The sequence below is a fragment of the Culex quinquefasciatus genome, chromosome 3, assembly GCF_015732765.1.
Source record: "Culex quinquefasciatus strain JHB chromosome 3, VPISU_Cqui_1.0_pri_paternal, whole genome shotgun sequence".
NCBI lineage: Eukaryota > Metazoa > Arthropoda > Insecta > Diptera > Culicidae > Culex > Culex quinquefasciatus.
In genome coordinates, this window is record NC_051863.1 from 198,327,602 (window position 1) to 198,343,707 (window position 16,106).

At 37.2% G+C, this 16,106-nt stretch overlaps 1 protein-coding gene across 4 annotated transcripts in view; it reads right to left on the reverse strand.

Moving 5' to 3' along the window:
• The window catches only part of LOC6031086 (acid sphingomyelinase-like phosphodiesterase 3a), a 129,594-nt gene that overhangs the window by 18,423 nt on the left and 95,065 nt on the right, over positions 1-16,106 (reverse strand). For all 4 annotated transcript variants that reach the window (XM_038262463.1, XM_038262462.1, XM_038262461.1 and 1 more), the window contains exon 6: positions 12,503-12,942. In XM_038262463.1, the coding sequence (XP_038118391.1) occupies positions 12,503-12,942 (440 nt within the window). The remainder of the gene's footprint in view (positions 1-12,502; positions 12,943-16,106) is intronic.

Sequence of the window (16,106 nt, forward strand, 5' to 3'; positions counted from 1 at the left end):
TATATGTTTTTCAATTCTTTGCCAATTTATTTAATCCTGAATAATTAATTCTAATTTAATGTTTTCAATTATTGGCACCTCTGTGGAAATAAATTGCCAACACATGAAAATATTGCCAAAACAAGTATGGTTCGAAAAATGCCCTCCCCCCCTTCACAAAAAAAATTAAAAAAAACGGCAGCGATAGAGCTGGAAAATCATGGACCTTACAACCGCTATCGAAATGGCAAATTTCAAGACCATTCTCAAAAACCGTATTGCCCAAAATCGTATGGTTAGGTAAATGTCCGCCCGGAAAACCTTCTCCCGGGTCCATGTTTACTCCTGATGTGGCCAATCCTATCAAAATGGCCATTTTCATTACCAGTATCAAAAACCATGAATTTTGAGTTCCCTTAGGAAAAAGTTCTTTGTCAAAAATAAAAATGATTTCAATTTAAAAATTGAGCAGTTTATGAACAACCCCCCAAATACCTGAAACACGAGGGAGTGCAGAAGAAACAGCATACCAGAGTAGGATCGATTCGGTTGATCAAACAAGAAATGACTAATGGATGTGTTGAATTTGGGCAAAGGCTGCCCCACGTTATGAACCCCTTTTTTTCCTTTCGATGCTCTGCTGGATGCTGGGGCTTGGGGATCGAAAGGATTTTATTGTAGGTATTTTTGGGGAGGGTGGGTCCATTATTTTCTTCGAGGGACCCCGGGAAAATGGCACGTGTTTGTGGCCGAAGTGAGTATGTAATCAGGTTTTTGTGGGGCTCTTTTGCCGGCTGGGGTTTATTTTCAGAACGAAACGGATGAAAAGTACTTCGTTAAGGTTTTAAGGTGGATTAAAACGACCAGTTGAATGTGCGGGAGCTTTTTGAGTACACCTCAACGCATTTATAAACGGAATGTCTTTCCGAGATTAGCAGAGCTGTGCATTAGCAATTCATGACGAATGTGATTTCAATTAGTGTCTTCCTAAGAATCACATTCAGCACAGCATGAATTAATAAACTCCATTTGCCGATAGATGCAGCAAGTGGGTGTGTCACAAAATTGATTAAATTTTCATGCCTTTCCTATTCTGTATCAAAATTCTGTGAAACAACTCAAAGCAAACCTTTATCATCTTCAAGTTTCATGAATCCGAAAAAGTTGTTCAAAAAATCCAAAAGCTTTACTTAAAAGTTTTAATAATTTCAAAAAGAAGAGCAAACGAAAATATTTGCCTTCAGCAAATAAAAAATCTGCCAAACCACAGTTTTCCCTCAAAACGAAAACCACATTTCTACTGGGCGTGTGTACAACGACGAAACTTTCTATTAGCTTAGCATTGGTTACATCAAACGGCAAACTTTCCCGGAAAGAAAATTCGTTTTCCTCTCGAAAAATGCAACAAACTTATTATCGCAATCCTTCAGCGGAAAATCCTATCACCAGCACGAGCGCCAACGACTGATGTTTCGCCATTCTGGCTCCTACTTCGAAAAAGCTCCCTTCCTCCACCCCTAAAAGTCCGCCTGTCCGTGACAAAGTTTGGCGAGTTGGTCTTTGGTCTGATGGTGACGGTGATGGAACTCCCCCCCACAGCACAACAACCCAGAGAGGTCGCCACCCCTTGTAAGGTAGGCCATCGCCAGTAGCTGTCACTTGAAGAGATTTGGCGGAAAATTAAAAGCTTTCGTCGTTGCCATTGCCAGCGCAAAAAAGCTCTCAACGGCACACTTCAGTATTGAGAGGCGGTGTTGTGTTTCTCAGCTTGAAAATGGGAAAGGGGTCAATTTGGAAGTTTTGAGCGAAATTAAATCTAAATTAAAAATCGATTAATGGCGTCATTATGGTGCTTGTTCCCACCCCGCCGCTGGAACAGACATAATTATCGCCGCGTCTTGTCAAGGATTTATGGTCGTCTTGGCAGGCAGGCTGTTCGGAGCAATTTTTCCCACTTCTTTTAGGCAGGCAGCAAATAAACGAACGAACGAACCTTTGCTCGCGCACCCAGTGAATGAGTGGGATAAAGATGATGGTTGTTCACGAGGAAGTGATTATCTCTTATCTAGGCTAAGATTTATAACTGTAATTATGGCAGGACGGATGGAGTGCTTCCGATGAGTTGTTGTGTTTGGCCAACGGGGTTGGAATTGTTGAAGTGTGAACGATTTTTTTTATTATTTGTTGGATTCTTCTGTTAACTCCGCAAAGCCCAATCTTGAGCGCCAAAAATATGGCAAAAAATTGCCATTGATCCATCATTGTAAGAATATTTTATAATTTAAAAGCAGTTGAAAAAATATTGCCTTATGTTTTTCAATCGATAATTTAGTAGTTTGCAACTTTTACACCAAGAAAATTTCTTCTAGTAACTTTCAGGGTTATTGAAGATTGATCAAGTATATTTTATTTTCCTTCTTATGACAATTTTCACATTTTTTCAGTTGTGTAACGAATCATTTCAAATGTATTTAAAACTGGTTTTGTGGCAGTGCGTGGCCGAATGGTTACGCTGTCCGCTTTGTAAGCGGATGATTCTGGGTTCGATTCCCATCTGCTGCAACCTTCCATCGGATGAGGAAGTAAAATGTCGGTCCCGGCCTTGGTTGTTAGGCCGTTAAGTCATTCCAGGTGTAGGAGTCGTCTCCATGCCATAAGTACAAACAACACACCAAACCAAGCCTACTCCGGTGGAATCGCTGGCGTCGGTTGGACTCGCTATCCAAAGGTCGTCAGTTCAAACACTGGGGTGGAAGGTTCCTTGGAGTAAAAAGAGGTTTGGGTGCTTTCCCCATTCAAGCCTTCGGACTCCTAGGTTCGAGCAGAAACTTGCAATAGAGACCACAAAAGACCCGGGGGTCGTTAACGTGGATGTTTTGATTTTTTTTTGATTTTTTAAAACTGGTTTTGTGTATTGTCGATGAAAAAACGTTATATGAGATTTTGTAACGTGAAATGAAAATCTAGCCATTTCTCCGATTTCGTGTGACTTGGCAACGAATCTTCTAAAGATCAGCCCGAAATTAACCCCCAATCAGAATTTATCATTTGAAAGTATTCTTCAAATCAAATCATTTATCAAATATCATTTGAAAATATTCTTCCATAACAAACAATGTTATTCCAAATTTGTTTTGGCTTTCAACCAATATCAGACCAATAACAAATTTTGTTAACATTAACTGTGATTGAACTATTATTCAAAAATGGATTTTCAAGAAGATTCCATAGCACTTTCTGTTATTATAACAGTATTTGTTATTGAAATGGAATGAATTTTGTTATTACCGTCTGCCCGGGTTGTATAGTGGTCCAGATCGCAAAATTAAGTAATAACTGGATTTTCTGAAAATTTTCCCGTTGTGAAACATTGGTTTATCTGCAACAATTGGCTTGTTTGACAATTAGGATAGTTTACGTTTAGGGTGTTTCAGAAAATTTTAGATTTCAGGACTATTTTGGGAAATTTTTTTCTTCTAGAATGTTGTTGAGCTTAAGCCGATCGTAGCAATTTTTTTGAAAACATCTGAATATTGTCTTGCAATCTACGCCTACTACGAATTATGTTATCAACGGTATCAGAGCAATAATCAGCATTTTTACGACAAGTTTAACGACTGTAGATTCTGGTTCTGCTTTTTGTTGGCTGTGACTGTCGGGGCAAATGAAACACCGTTTTTTCAAAACTTGTTGTGCGATATGTTGATTTTCCTACTCGATTTTGCTAGCCGGTCTGGACGAAAGGATCTCCAAAACCCCACCCCGACCAAGCTTTGTGTAAGCAATCCGAACTTGGGACACTGTCTGACACGAAGTAAGTGGCTGGACACATTTGGGAGGGATTAAACTAAGTTATGTCTTCAATAAACCATAGATCCTCCTGAAGAAGACTCAAACCAGAGAGTCGAAACGTCGAGTAATTTTGAAAAAACGGTGTTTCATTTGCCCCGACTGTCACAGCCAACAAAAAGCAGAATCAGCATTTTTAGTTGCATTTCAGGTTCATGTTTCAGAAAAAGTAATGCTCGGAGCTCTGTCAGTTCTCTAAAAATTGATAATTTTAATCAGTTTAAAGGAAAAATTCAATTTAGACAGCACCAGCCAATTTTCAATGCACTAAGTTGCATTTGAATGTTGTGATCTAGAACTACAAGTTCAGAAAACAATCAATAATAAGGCAAAAACATTTTTTTCGTAATTCGATTATTCGAAGTGAATTTTTTCCGAGGAATTTCGACAATCGTGCCTGGACTGTACATGTTTTTTTCTGTCAAAATTTTGATTATTGGTCATATTTTGGATTTCCATGGGTATATATTTTAAAATAGAAACTCAAAAATCGTTAGGTTGATGCTTTGGTCTAATAATAAATTGCTACGTTGAAAGCGTAGATTGTGAGACAAAATTTTAAAGTCTGTTTGTTTGGATTGGCAAGCTCAACAATTTCTGCAAAGTAAGATTTTGTTTTCTGGGAAATTAAAAAATCAGAAATTACCACACAAACAAACCAAGCAGTCCTTATGTTAAATCCACTTTCTTCCATTATTTTTATTTCACTTCTCGAAATCACAATAAATTGTAAATCTTTAAGTCAACTCTCAGTGATGATGACTCACTGGCTAGTGGTTCACGCTTGCTCACATCCCAGTCCATGCGAGTTCCACTAAAAAGTCTATCCTTTTCGCTGCCTCGCACTTCAGTTAGGACTTCACCAGTCCATAAAAGAAAATGGTTGACCTGACCTTTTGCCGCACACGTCTGCCATTGTCCATGCGTATAACCTTCGCACGGTGAGCCAAGTTCGCGTTTAGCAACTTCCGCCAGGCGTGACGCCACCTCTTTCCTCCACGAAAATAAGGCTCACACATCAGCAAAAAAAAAAGGTCCGGGGACGGAAATGCCTAGCTATTATCTTTCTTCGGAGGGTGGCAGCCGGAGGTGGGTACTAAAAACCTGCCGACAGTCACACGACATTCGCACGAACCCCGGCCAAGGTTTGCACCGTCACCGTGTAACCCGGCCAAAGAAGTCCTGGCTGAGGTTCAACTTTTTTTTAACGGTCACCACCCTCCAAACCTTGCCTCGGAATGTCTCCGAGAGAAAGTTAAACTCATTAAAACAGGGTTTTCCGCACCGTTCCGTGAAAGAGTGGAAAAGGGCACTCAAACCCCCTTTTTCCCGCTGCACCTTTTGACTCGTTCACAAGAGGACGGGTTTTTTTTTTGGTTTGTTACATCGGAAGCAAAAGAAGATTTTATGCTTCTGGTCAACCTCGAGGTTGTGGATAGTGGGAATGCTGGAATTAAACTGGTTAAAATCCTGATACTTTTCATCTTTCAAGATGTTTCAAACCGGCTTTAAAAGAAACGATTTGTGCTGTTGTTCCGCAACCACCTGTTCGTAGAGATGCCCCAGCTATTTAAGTGCAAAAGAGCATCCCTTGTTCCCGCAGGACCAACCCACTCACGGACCACCCACACCGTCCACGTGGCACGGAGGAAACACGTGGACGTGATGAAAGTGCTCTTTCTTCGCCCAGCATCCGCCTCCACCGCCGGGAAGAGAACATTCATTACAGGTTGTCTTTACGGCTTTCTGGGGGAGGGGGATCGCCTCCTACCTTCAGCTGCCCCTTCTCGAGCCGGTTATAATGGCTAGTAAACAGATGTGAATTTTAATTGAATTTTTTTTCCCCTCGTCTGGTTTGCTCTCTGTGGCCTTCAGCGAAATGCAACTTATCACAAAAGTGGTGGTTGCAAGTACGTGACAGTGGCAACTTTGGTGGGATAAATATCCTTGGTTTCTTTTTGACGAAGTTGGAATAATTGATTTCGTTGTGGGAGGGGTCAGATTAATTTTTAAATGTCTTTAAAAATGTGATAAGACGAATGTTTCCTTAAAAAAATAAAACTTTATGAACATTATCAATTTCAAAGATCTGAAAATCATCAAATAAAGCTTATTTTTTCAAGAAGCTTAAAGTTTCTCCCATATTCAAACAAATTTATGTTTATCGGAATGACATTTTGCATTCAATGAAGATAATTATTTTATAGCTTTGAATTAGATCAAAAGAAGATTCCAAATTTCAATCCATGTTTAAAAAAAGCTGAATGTATCAAAAATAGCATTGTACACCATGTTACGGAAAAAAAATTGTTAAATATCAAAAAAGCAATTACCAAAAAAAAATCGATCACGATGACTTGATGAAAATGAACATGAATCCAAGTCAGGGAAGAACCTTTCTGTCTTGGTGCCAAATATAAGACTTTTATTTGAAGATTTCTGAAAAATTATTTCCTTTTTCTTGTTGTGGCTTAGCAACCAATGCACAGTAGGGTGCCCAGAATATGGAACTTTTTATCAAAACCTTGCTCCACAAGCTGAATATTATTCCTTGAGCTATTTTAGGATCTGGGTCAAATATGCGCAAAATCGGTTATCATTTACCCATTGATACTCGGAGGTGAAGTTTGTATGAGAAAAATTGAAAAAAAAAATGTATGAAAAACCCAAGTTTCTTACGGTTTGATCTGCACGGTGTGCTACATCCATTCAAATATTTCCAAAAGTGAGATTCTTATTGAAAATTTAATGCTCTACAACTTTGTAGCACATACCAAAGCTGTAAAACTCGAACCTGAAAAGTTATAAGCGATTTAAAAAAGGCATTGTTGTATGAAAAACATTTTTTTCACCATGTTTAGGCTCGGGCATCAATGGGTTAATCTCAACCAATTTCGCTCAAAATTTGCACAGATGCTTAAAATCATTTTTTTGGGCATCCTAAGGTACAGTTGTTCAGATCACAAAATTAAGTTGAAAATGGATTTTCCGAAAAATGGTGAAGTTTTGGAGCTTTCGTGTCTCAAAAGAATTGTTGCAAATGAGAAGGGACAACTTTTGGTTTAATTGAAAATAAGGGTGGTTTACGATTAGGGTGATTTTGAAAATCTAACTTTTCAGGAATATTTTGAGAATATTTTTTGTCTTCTACAAAGTTGTTGGGTTTACTAATTTGAACACTTTTATCTCGTAATCTACGCCTTCTACGACCAACTTTAAAGTAAGCATCTGATCAAACCTTCAAAAATCAGTTTTTTTAACGTGACAATTAAGGGTTAAGTTATAGAGAAACGTGATATTCGAGGCACTTTTCGAGCTCTAAAAAACGAACATTTTTATTTTTTGGTCAATTTGGACTTACGGGTGTAAAGTACAGCCATTTTAAGGTAAAAAAGATGCATATTTAAAACATAATCTCGAAAAGGCGTAAGCCAAATTTCAAGCGCCAGGTTGCATTTGAAAGAGGAGATCAAGCACTACAAACGCTGAAGAAATCTCAAAGGGCGTTTTTCTTTAAACTCGAGATATTTTCATTTGAAAAAATCTAATTTTGAAGAAAAAATCATATGGGATCACCCTAACGGTTTTTTTAATCATTGGTGATTTTTTTTAATATTAATCGAAAAAATTTTCAACTTTATTTTTAGAAAAAAAATTGCGAACAATATTTCGATTGATTTAATTTCCCTAAAACATGGCTAATTCTCCGCCAACTCACACAGCAGTTGCCCCAAAACCTCTTCGATTTGCGTGAAACTTTGCCCTAAGGGGTAACTTTTGTCCCTGATCACGAATCCGTTTTCTGATCCGTTTTTTGATATCTCGTGACGGAGGGGCGGTACGACCCCTTCCATTTTTGAACATGCCAAAAAAGAGGTGTTTTTTCAATAATTTGCAGCCTGAAACGGTGATGAGATAGAAATTTGGTGTCAAAGGGACTTTTATGAAAAATTAGACGCCCGATTTGATGGCGTACTCAGAATTCCAAAAAACGTATTTTTCATCGAAAAAACCATTATAGGAAATTTAATGTACTTTTCGAATCTACATTGACTCACAAGGGTCATTTTTTCATTTAGAACAAAATTTTTCATTTTAAAATTCCGTGTTTTTTCTAACTTTGCAGGGTTATTTTTTAGAGTGTAACAATGTTCTACAAAGCTATAGAACAGACAATTACAAAAAATTGTTATAGAGACGTACACAGAAAAAAATCAATTCCCGTAATCGTGAATTAATTTCACGAATTTGAGATCCACGAAGGAATTTATTCATGAGTATGGTGCATTTGCACCATAAACGTGAATATATTCCTTCGTGGTTCTCATAATCGTGAACTGACTTCACGGTTTCGAGAATTGATTTTTTTCTGTGTAAGGGGTTTGCTTATAAACATCACGAGTTATCGCGATTTTACGAAACAAAAGTTTTGAAAAAGTTGGTCGTCGTTGATCATGGCCGTTCATGATCAACCGCGACAGACACGGACGACGAAACAAAGAGAAACGCAAAAAGTAACTTTTTCAAAACTTTTTTTTCGTAAAATCGCTATAACTCGTGATGTTTATAAGCAAACCCCTTACGTCTATATATCAATATTTTTGTTATTGTCTGCTCTTCAACTTTGTAGGACATTATTACACTCTAAAAAATAACCCTGCAAAGTTAGAAAAAACACGAAATTTTAAAATGAAAAAATTTGTTCTAAATGAAAAAATGACCCTTCTGGGTCAATGTAGATTTGAAAAGAACAGTTCCCACAAAATGACATGTTCCAAAAATTTTTACAGTCAAGTAACGGAAAATGGGAGAATTTTTAAAACTTTTTAAGTGTTTTTTCGATGAAAAATACGTTTTTTTGGAATTCTGAGTACGCCATCAAATTGGGCGTCTATTTTTTCATAAAAGTCCCTTTGACACCAAATTTCTATCTCATCACCGTTTCAGGCTGCAAATTATTGACAAACACCTCTTTTTTCGCATGTTCAAAAATGGAAGGGGTCGTACCGCCCCTCCGTCACGAGATATCAAAAAACGGACCTCAGATTCGTGGTCAGGGACAAAAGTTACCCCTAAGGACAAATTTTCACGCAAATCGAAGAGGTGTCGGGGCAACTTTTCCCGATTTCGTGTGAGTTGGTAGAGAATTACCCACGTATCAAAAAATTGAAAAGTGTTTTTTTTTTTTGCAAATCAGGTTTTAGTAACAAAAAGTGAAATTAAAAATCATTTTTAACCGTGTATCATTTTTCAGTGTAGTCCTTATCCATACCTACAACTTTGCCGAAGACACCAAATCGACCAACAAAGTCCTTTAAAAGATACAGATTTTTTGATTTTCATCTATCATTTTTGTATGGACAGCTGCCAAATTTGTATGAATATTATATGGGCAAACTAATGATGCAAAATGGCTTTTTTGGGCATACCGAAGGCATCAAACAAGTTTCAGCCGGATAAAAAATTACAAAAATTAAAATTAAAAATGCGACCGATTTGATGCATAAGCATATTTAAAATATAAAATTTGAAAAATTGAATATAATCTTAATCTTAATTTGAGCTATTAAATATCACTTTAATTCCGTTCTCAAGACAAATTACCAAAAACATAGGTATATTTTAAAAAAATAAACAAATAAAAGAAACTGATGAACATTGGCAAAAATTGAAAATTTCCAATATGATATTCTCCACCAATCAAATTATTCTCAGTAATGCTTCTTAACAAGGCACCAACAAATTGGATGATCCAATCCAGCGCGGAAACAATTAATAACCGCAAAATCCACCGAACGGAAGCAAATTCCCGAAATCGGATACAACATTGTTAGCAGCAGCAGCAGCAGACGGTGCTTTCTTTTTTGTTTGCCAAATTATTTCAATTTCCGCTGATTTGTTTCCTTTCTACAAACACACCGTATCGATGATTCGCCCGGTGGGCTTTTCTGCGGATCCAAAGATAGAATTCGAATTTGGCTTTGTATATTGAAGCTTCTTTTTTGCTGTGTGTGGGAAGATGTACAAAGGATGCCAGATGAAAGCCCAGCGAGCTTTTCAGATCGAGCCGGTTTCGCGAAAGGATTGGTGGTCTTTTTTTGTTAACCCAAAATGCAATCAATCCCGGGGTTTGTAGTTTTCTTTGTGGTGTTGGCTATTGATGGAGGGCTTTATTTGGAATTTTTTAGATGACTGTAATTTGGTCATTGAAGTGAGCAAAAAACTCGCTGGGAAAAAACTTTCCATGAAATCAAACAAACTTCTCAGTGCAGCAGCTTTCAGTCTATGATGGCAACTTTGCGAAGCCGTGCACTATAACAAAAGTTTCTTATTTGCTGAAAAGATTCCAACTTTTGCCTTGAACACATGAGTGACTGGGAAACATATTTCCTTTCGTGCGAACGAACGCACAGCAAAACTCAGCCGGGCAAAGTTTTCCGCACTTTTCCGATCCGCACACAAAAGCGCGCGCAGATGATGAAAAATGAGTCTCTCAGAAGCAGCTGAAGCAAGAGCGAAAAAAACTAAAATGGGAGCATAAAATAAAAAAAGAATCGTAAACAGCACCGCCGGAAGAGCCTTTAATCAAACATATTTCAGTCAAAGTGGAAAAACTGTAATTAAATCCACGCGCAGTTGCACCGGCGCAGCTCAGCAGGAGGGGGAGCTCAAGAAACTGTGATGGCGACACTGCACCGATGGTGTGATGACGATGAGATCAACTTTTTACCCTGCGGGGTGCTCCTACTTCAGAAGGATTTCCTTTTGCACCAAAGAGTGACTAGCAATTTTGTTTATTTTCTTTGAATTATCCTTTTACTATCACGATAGGTTTATTTGACAAGCTTTTGTGGGGTTTAGTGTCTTTCACAAATGCAACAAAAGAGGAAATTTTAATACGAGTTGTATCCATAATTAGTGCTTGATACATTTAAAATTTGAGTTATGAATTTTAGAAAAAAATAGTGATTTTTGGAAAAATCGAAATGTCACGCGAAAAAAAATTGTAATTTTTTTATATAAAATTGAATTTGCAGTCAAAAAGTACTGTACAGATTTTTAAATAAATGGCTCCGTTTTCAAGATATAGCCACCAAATGTTTGTTTTTAGTGAAATTTGCGCAGCATTTCAATTTTTAAAAATAATTACCATGAGTTACAATTTGTGAACATTTTTTTAAAGTTCAGAAAAAAAATGGAAGTTTTCTAAGTTTCACCCAAACAACCCATCATTTTCTAACGTCGATATTTTTAATGTTAAAACATGAAACATTCGTTCGTTTTCCGATCTTTTCGAAAACAGTATTTTCAAAGAAATGAATCAAGTTAAACATTTCAAAAGGGCTTTATATTGAATGATTGGCCCTTTTCAAACGTCAGACACGTTTCAAATTTTTTCAATTAAATTGTTTTCAAAAAGATCGGATGTTATTCTGGGACAATTTCAAAGAATTCTTAGCAAAGCGTTTTTTCAAATTTAAACCTAAACCATTCTTTTGAAAGAAAGGCAGACAAACATAATGTTGTAAATATTTCTCAAAGTTTTAAAGCAAATTTTTCAAATGATAATACACAAGAGACGATTTCATAAAAATATGTATCTACTGAAAGGATTAGTCTGATCAGTTTGGTGTTTTCGGTAAAGTTGTAGGTTATGAGTAGGACTTTCAATTTCATGATTTTTAAAATCAATCCTAATGTTTGAAAATTACCAAAACAATTGTGTTAAGCTATTATTGAGGTGGATGATTTTAAATCCCACTAATTTTACCTTATTTTTAGAGTATCAAACACTACATTTCACACAGACCGGCAATGCAATCCGGTATCCCATTCAGAACAACAAAGTCGCTGCCTCACTTGGGAGTTGGTTCGAAGTTTCACGCGAAGAAGTTGGCGCCAAGCGTTTCTCTTTAGTTTTTTTTTTTGTGCCCTGACTCAACTGTGTGGATCGCGGAGAAAAATGGCGAGAAAATGCAAAGGAAAATAAAATTAATTAAAAAAAGTCTTATAGCGAAAAGTTCCGCCTCCCTGGTCGCTAGTAAGTGGGTGGTTGGGTGAGTTTTGTTCGAGATCCCATCTTGGCCATTTTGGTGTGCTATCTTGATCCTTTCGGGGCATGGACGGACATGAGCATGGAGGGGAAAGGATGATGGTCGCCGGCCGGTCGTGTGTTTGAGTTCAACAAAAGCCAGAGAAAAGCAGCAGTTTGGAAATTCATTAAATCTATATCCTTTTTGGCCTTCGGTATAGAGTGCTTAGCGAGCGGCAGCTTAGAGCAGCGAAGGATGCTCGGAACAAACACAAAGGGATGAAACAGGAAGGAAACTTTGCGTGGGCGTTTGTGGAAGCTTCCTTTTTCTTTGGTCTTACTCGTCTCTCTCTCTCTCGCTGCCTTCATTTAATTTTCTTAATGTTTGATTAAGTAAGAACAAATAGAGCCTAAGTAATCTCCGTTAACGGAGATGAACAGCACAGTCTTGGGAAAAGTTTCCTGCCTCCGGATAAACTGCTTCAATTTGGATTAAAAGTAATCACTTGATTAACACAGAAAGGTAAAGATCAGCAGCTGAAATGAGTAGTTTATTAGGATCTTTGGCTTGATTTTTCTTTGAGGTCGCTGTTTGGATCGATCTTAGACAAATAGAAAAGATTAAAGTCTCGAAGTACTTACATTCTCCTTTTTATTACTAAACTTCTCCAGTGTGTCCTCGAGCCACTCCCACTGCTTCTCCGACTCGTGGCTGTTTGATCCCGATAATGCACTGACGTGGCCACCGACACTACCACTACCACTACTACTGCTACTGCCGTCTATCCTACTAACACCACCACTACTACTGTAGCTGTTCCGCCTATCGCTGCTGTACACGGGATAGCCGGGACCCCCGGGGCTGCCCACGATGATCCCGTCCCGGTGGTAGTGCTTGCCGAGGCCCATGTGGTGGTCCCGGTCGTAGCCGTGGCCCCCGGTGTAATGGATCGACCCGTCCGGGCGCTGCTTCACCGCTGACGAGTGCGACTGTGAGTACTTGGCGTCGTGGCGCATGTAGTTGGTGTTTAAAGCTATTATCCGCAGGTTGCTCTTGGTTTGCTCGATCGTGTAGTAGCCACCTGAAATTGGAAGATTTTGAACGAAATTTCAGTTTGAAAATCTGTAGATAGGGGAACAGCATCTAATTCCAGCGTGCCTCTAATGTTGGCAGGTCAGAACTTTGACATTCAATTGAAGCTAATTAAAAGCGTTTTCAACTGAAATCGAGTGATAAATAGCTCAATGAGAAGTGAGCAAGCAAGTTTCTATCAAAAGTTTTGCAAAATTAGTTATTTAAATAGTGAAAATTAGCAAATTGGATGGAGTTAGGAGCGAGTGCTTAACCTGCCAAACATACGAGAAGTTCCCCTAGTAGCTAAATAAACAAGAGTAAACAGTTCCGTTTACTGAGACAATGATGCTCGTTTGGAGAGATTTCTTGACTTTCATCGATATAAGTGGCTTAAATTTGTTGGTTGGCAGCCCTGCTGGCAAGATATCAGCATTTTTCAATGCCGGGTATTTTCTATTTTGACGTTTGTTTCGCGCGGCATCTGATATTTTTCTTTTCATTCGTTGTTTACCGTCAAATCGCTCAAGTCGCAAATAAACATCGCTCTGCGCTCAAGCTACAAAACCCTGTTTCGCTCTTTTTCCTGCTGTGGTGGCAATACAATTGGCATTTGTTCTTGTCATATTCAAATTTATTGATTCTTATAACCAATAGCGTGAAGCAGCAAATTCAATTAGTCAATGGTTAAAAGAGTGATCAATTTTGTACAATGTAACGGAATTATACTGAACATTAGGCGATCGATTCGGCATGCAAAAAAAAAAAGATCGATTCCCGAGATTTTAGCCAAATCCATAAACATCTGTCCAGAGGTTTTAAGTGTTGGACCATGTATGAAAATCGATATCGATATCTAAATCGAAAGAAGTCATTTTACATCATTAGTTTTTCCATACAAGACTCCTTACAATTTTGGAAGATGGGTTTGTAAATGTATGAAACTTTGTATCTTGAGTAGGTCGATTAGGATTTGAAAAAAAGAACAGGCACACGATTTTTTTTCTAAAATAAGTACTTTAATAATTTTCGATTTTTTTGGAATAGCCTTTTTTGGAGGGAACTGAAAAAACATCTTTTGATCCATTGTGCGTTATGGTAAATCTGCTTGAGGAGACATTATTTTTTGAAAAAATAGTGTTTTTGGGCTAATATCAAAAATGTAACCAAAAATCATTTTTCAAAGGAAAATCAAATTTGCAATCAAAAAGAACTAAAAAATTTCTGTGATAAAATCTACTGTTTTAAAGTTATGGCTATTTTTATGTATAAATATTCGTTTTAACAGGTTAATTTCTGAAAAAAGAACGCCAGAATAAAAAAAAATAAGCTGAGAAAATTTATTTTTTTTCCAAATAATTATTTTGAGATATTTTCCAAACTATAGAAAGTAAGAAATTCCTTTTAGTTTATAATAGTAAAGCATGTACTGCCCGGGCAGTCGGTAATAACAAAATTCATGTCATTTCAATAACAAATCGTCAGCTGTTTGCTATCTTGTGACATAGACCATTTTGGTCGAAAATTAGTCAATGATGATGTTTTGCTATACTTAACAAACACTACAAGATGCTGATAGCACACAGCTGACGAAATACTGTTAAAATAACAGAAAGTGTTATGGAATCTTCTTGAAAAATCCATATTTGCATAAGGGTTTAATAACAGTTTATGTTATCAAAAGAAAATTTGTTATTGGTCTGATATTGGTTGAAAGCCAAAACAACTTTGGAATAAATGATCGGATTAGTTGTTAAAATAACAAAAAATAATAACAAAGATTTGTTCGAAAATCTTGGGTATCTTTGATAGTCTCTGTGTTTTTTTACAAGTTTAAGCGAATTGAAACATCACGTCAAATATTAAAAATTTAATAAAAAAATCAAAATTAAATTAATTGACAAAAAAATACCACAAATAGAGTATCCTCTAATGTAAATTTATAATTAGCAGTATAATGTTTGAAATTTGTTTTCAATTCATATCTGGAGTTTTTTTTTGAAAAGGTCCAATAAACCAAATTTTCAGTTTTTGCTTTTTGGGTGTTTTTTAATATCCCTGACTCAAGGCGGTTTCAAAAACACCCAAAAAGCAAAAACTGGAAAATTGGTTTATTGGACCTTTTAAAAAAAACTCCAAATATGAAGTAGGTTTTGTAGCAAGAACCTGGTAGCCAGGTTGCCAGATAAATCTGGGAATGCCAGATTTTTCAAATGTCAACCAAATTGAAGATTTTTTCAGACAGTTTTACATTTTTTGCCAATTTCGAACATTGTTTATTAAAACAATGTTTAACAATAAATTATTAAATGCATGAAATTGATAAAAAATTAAAAAAGTTAATCAAAAATGAAAATCGAGAACCGTCAAAAGGCCGAAAATCAATTATTAAACCAGTTAACAATTCAAATTTAATTTTACCTTTTGATTTAATCAATATACGATTATTTTTCCAAATTATAATTTTGTTTTAATTTGATAAGTTACCTTTTTTCTTTTCCTTGTCGAAATGAGCATTTGAATCAAATAAACCGTTTCCCTGTCACCTCTCTAACATCCAAGATGATCAATTTAAATGCCAAAAATAAAGCTGATAATCTTTGCAAAGAATTATGACTATCACAAAACATTTTCCAACATGATTGTGCAAAATTCCCCTTCATAAATTCCATAAATCGTCATAAATTGCATCAAATGACTTGTGGACAGACAGAACTGCCTGCCAACCGTTCGTCCGTCGTCAACCTCAACCTGGGGGGAGCACTAAGAAATTCATCTCTTCACTAGCGCCGCAGAAAAGCGACGATTGCTCACCTGGGAAATGGCAACAATCATCCACTTGAATCGAGGCAGAAAAGCACAGTAATACAATTATGCAAATTGTGTTTACTTGTACTTTCTTGGGCTGCTTGAGCTGGGTCTAGCCAGGTATAGCTGCTGCTCGTTCTGATGCCACTTTTACCAGGAATGGCACTTTCCTTGAACGGTTTTCTTGCCTCCTGACTTGTGTCCACGCCTTCCCCCGGTGTGGTGTGTTTGCCGAGACATTCCGCCGAGTTTGGTCTCGGTCTCGTCTCCCCCAGGAGGACATAAACAACTTCCTCAATCAAATATTCACCCGACTCTAATCGCTTTCTCTCGCTCTTATTCACTTTGGTCCGACTTTCACCTGGC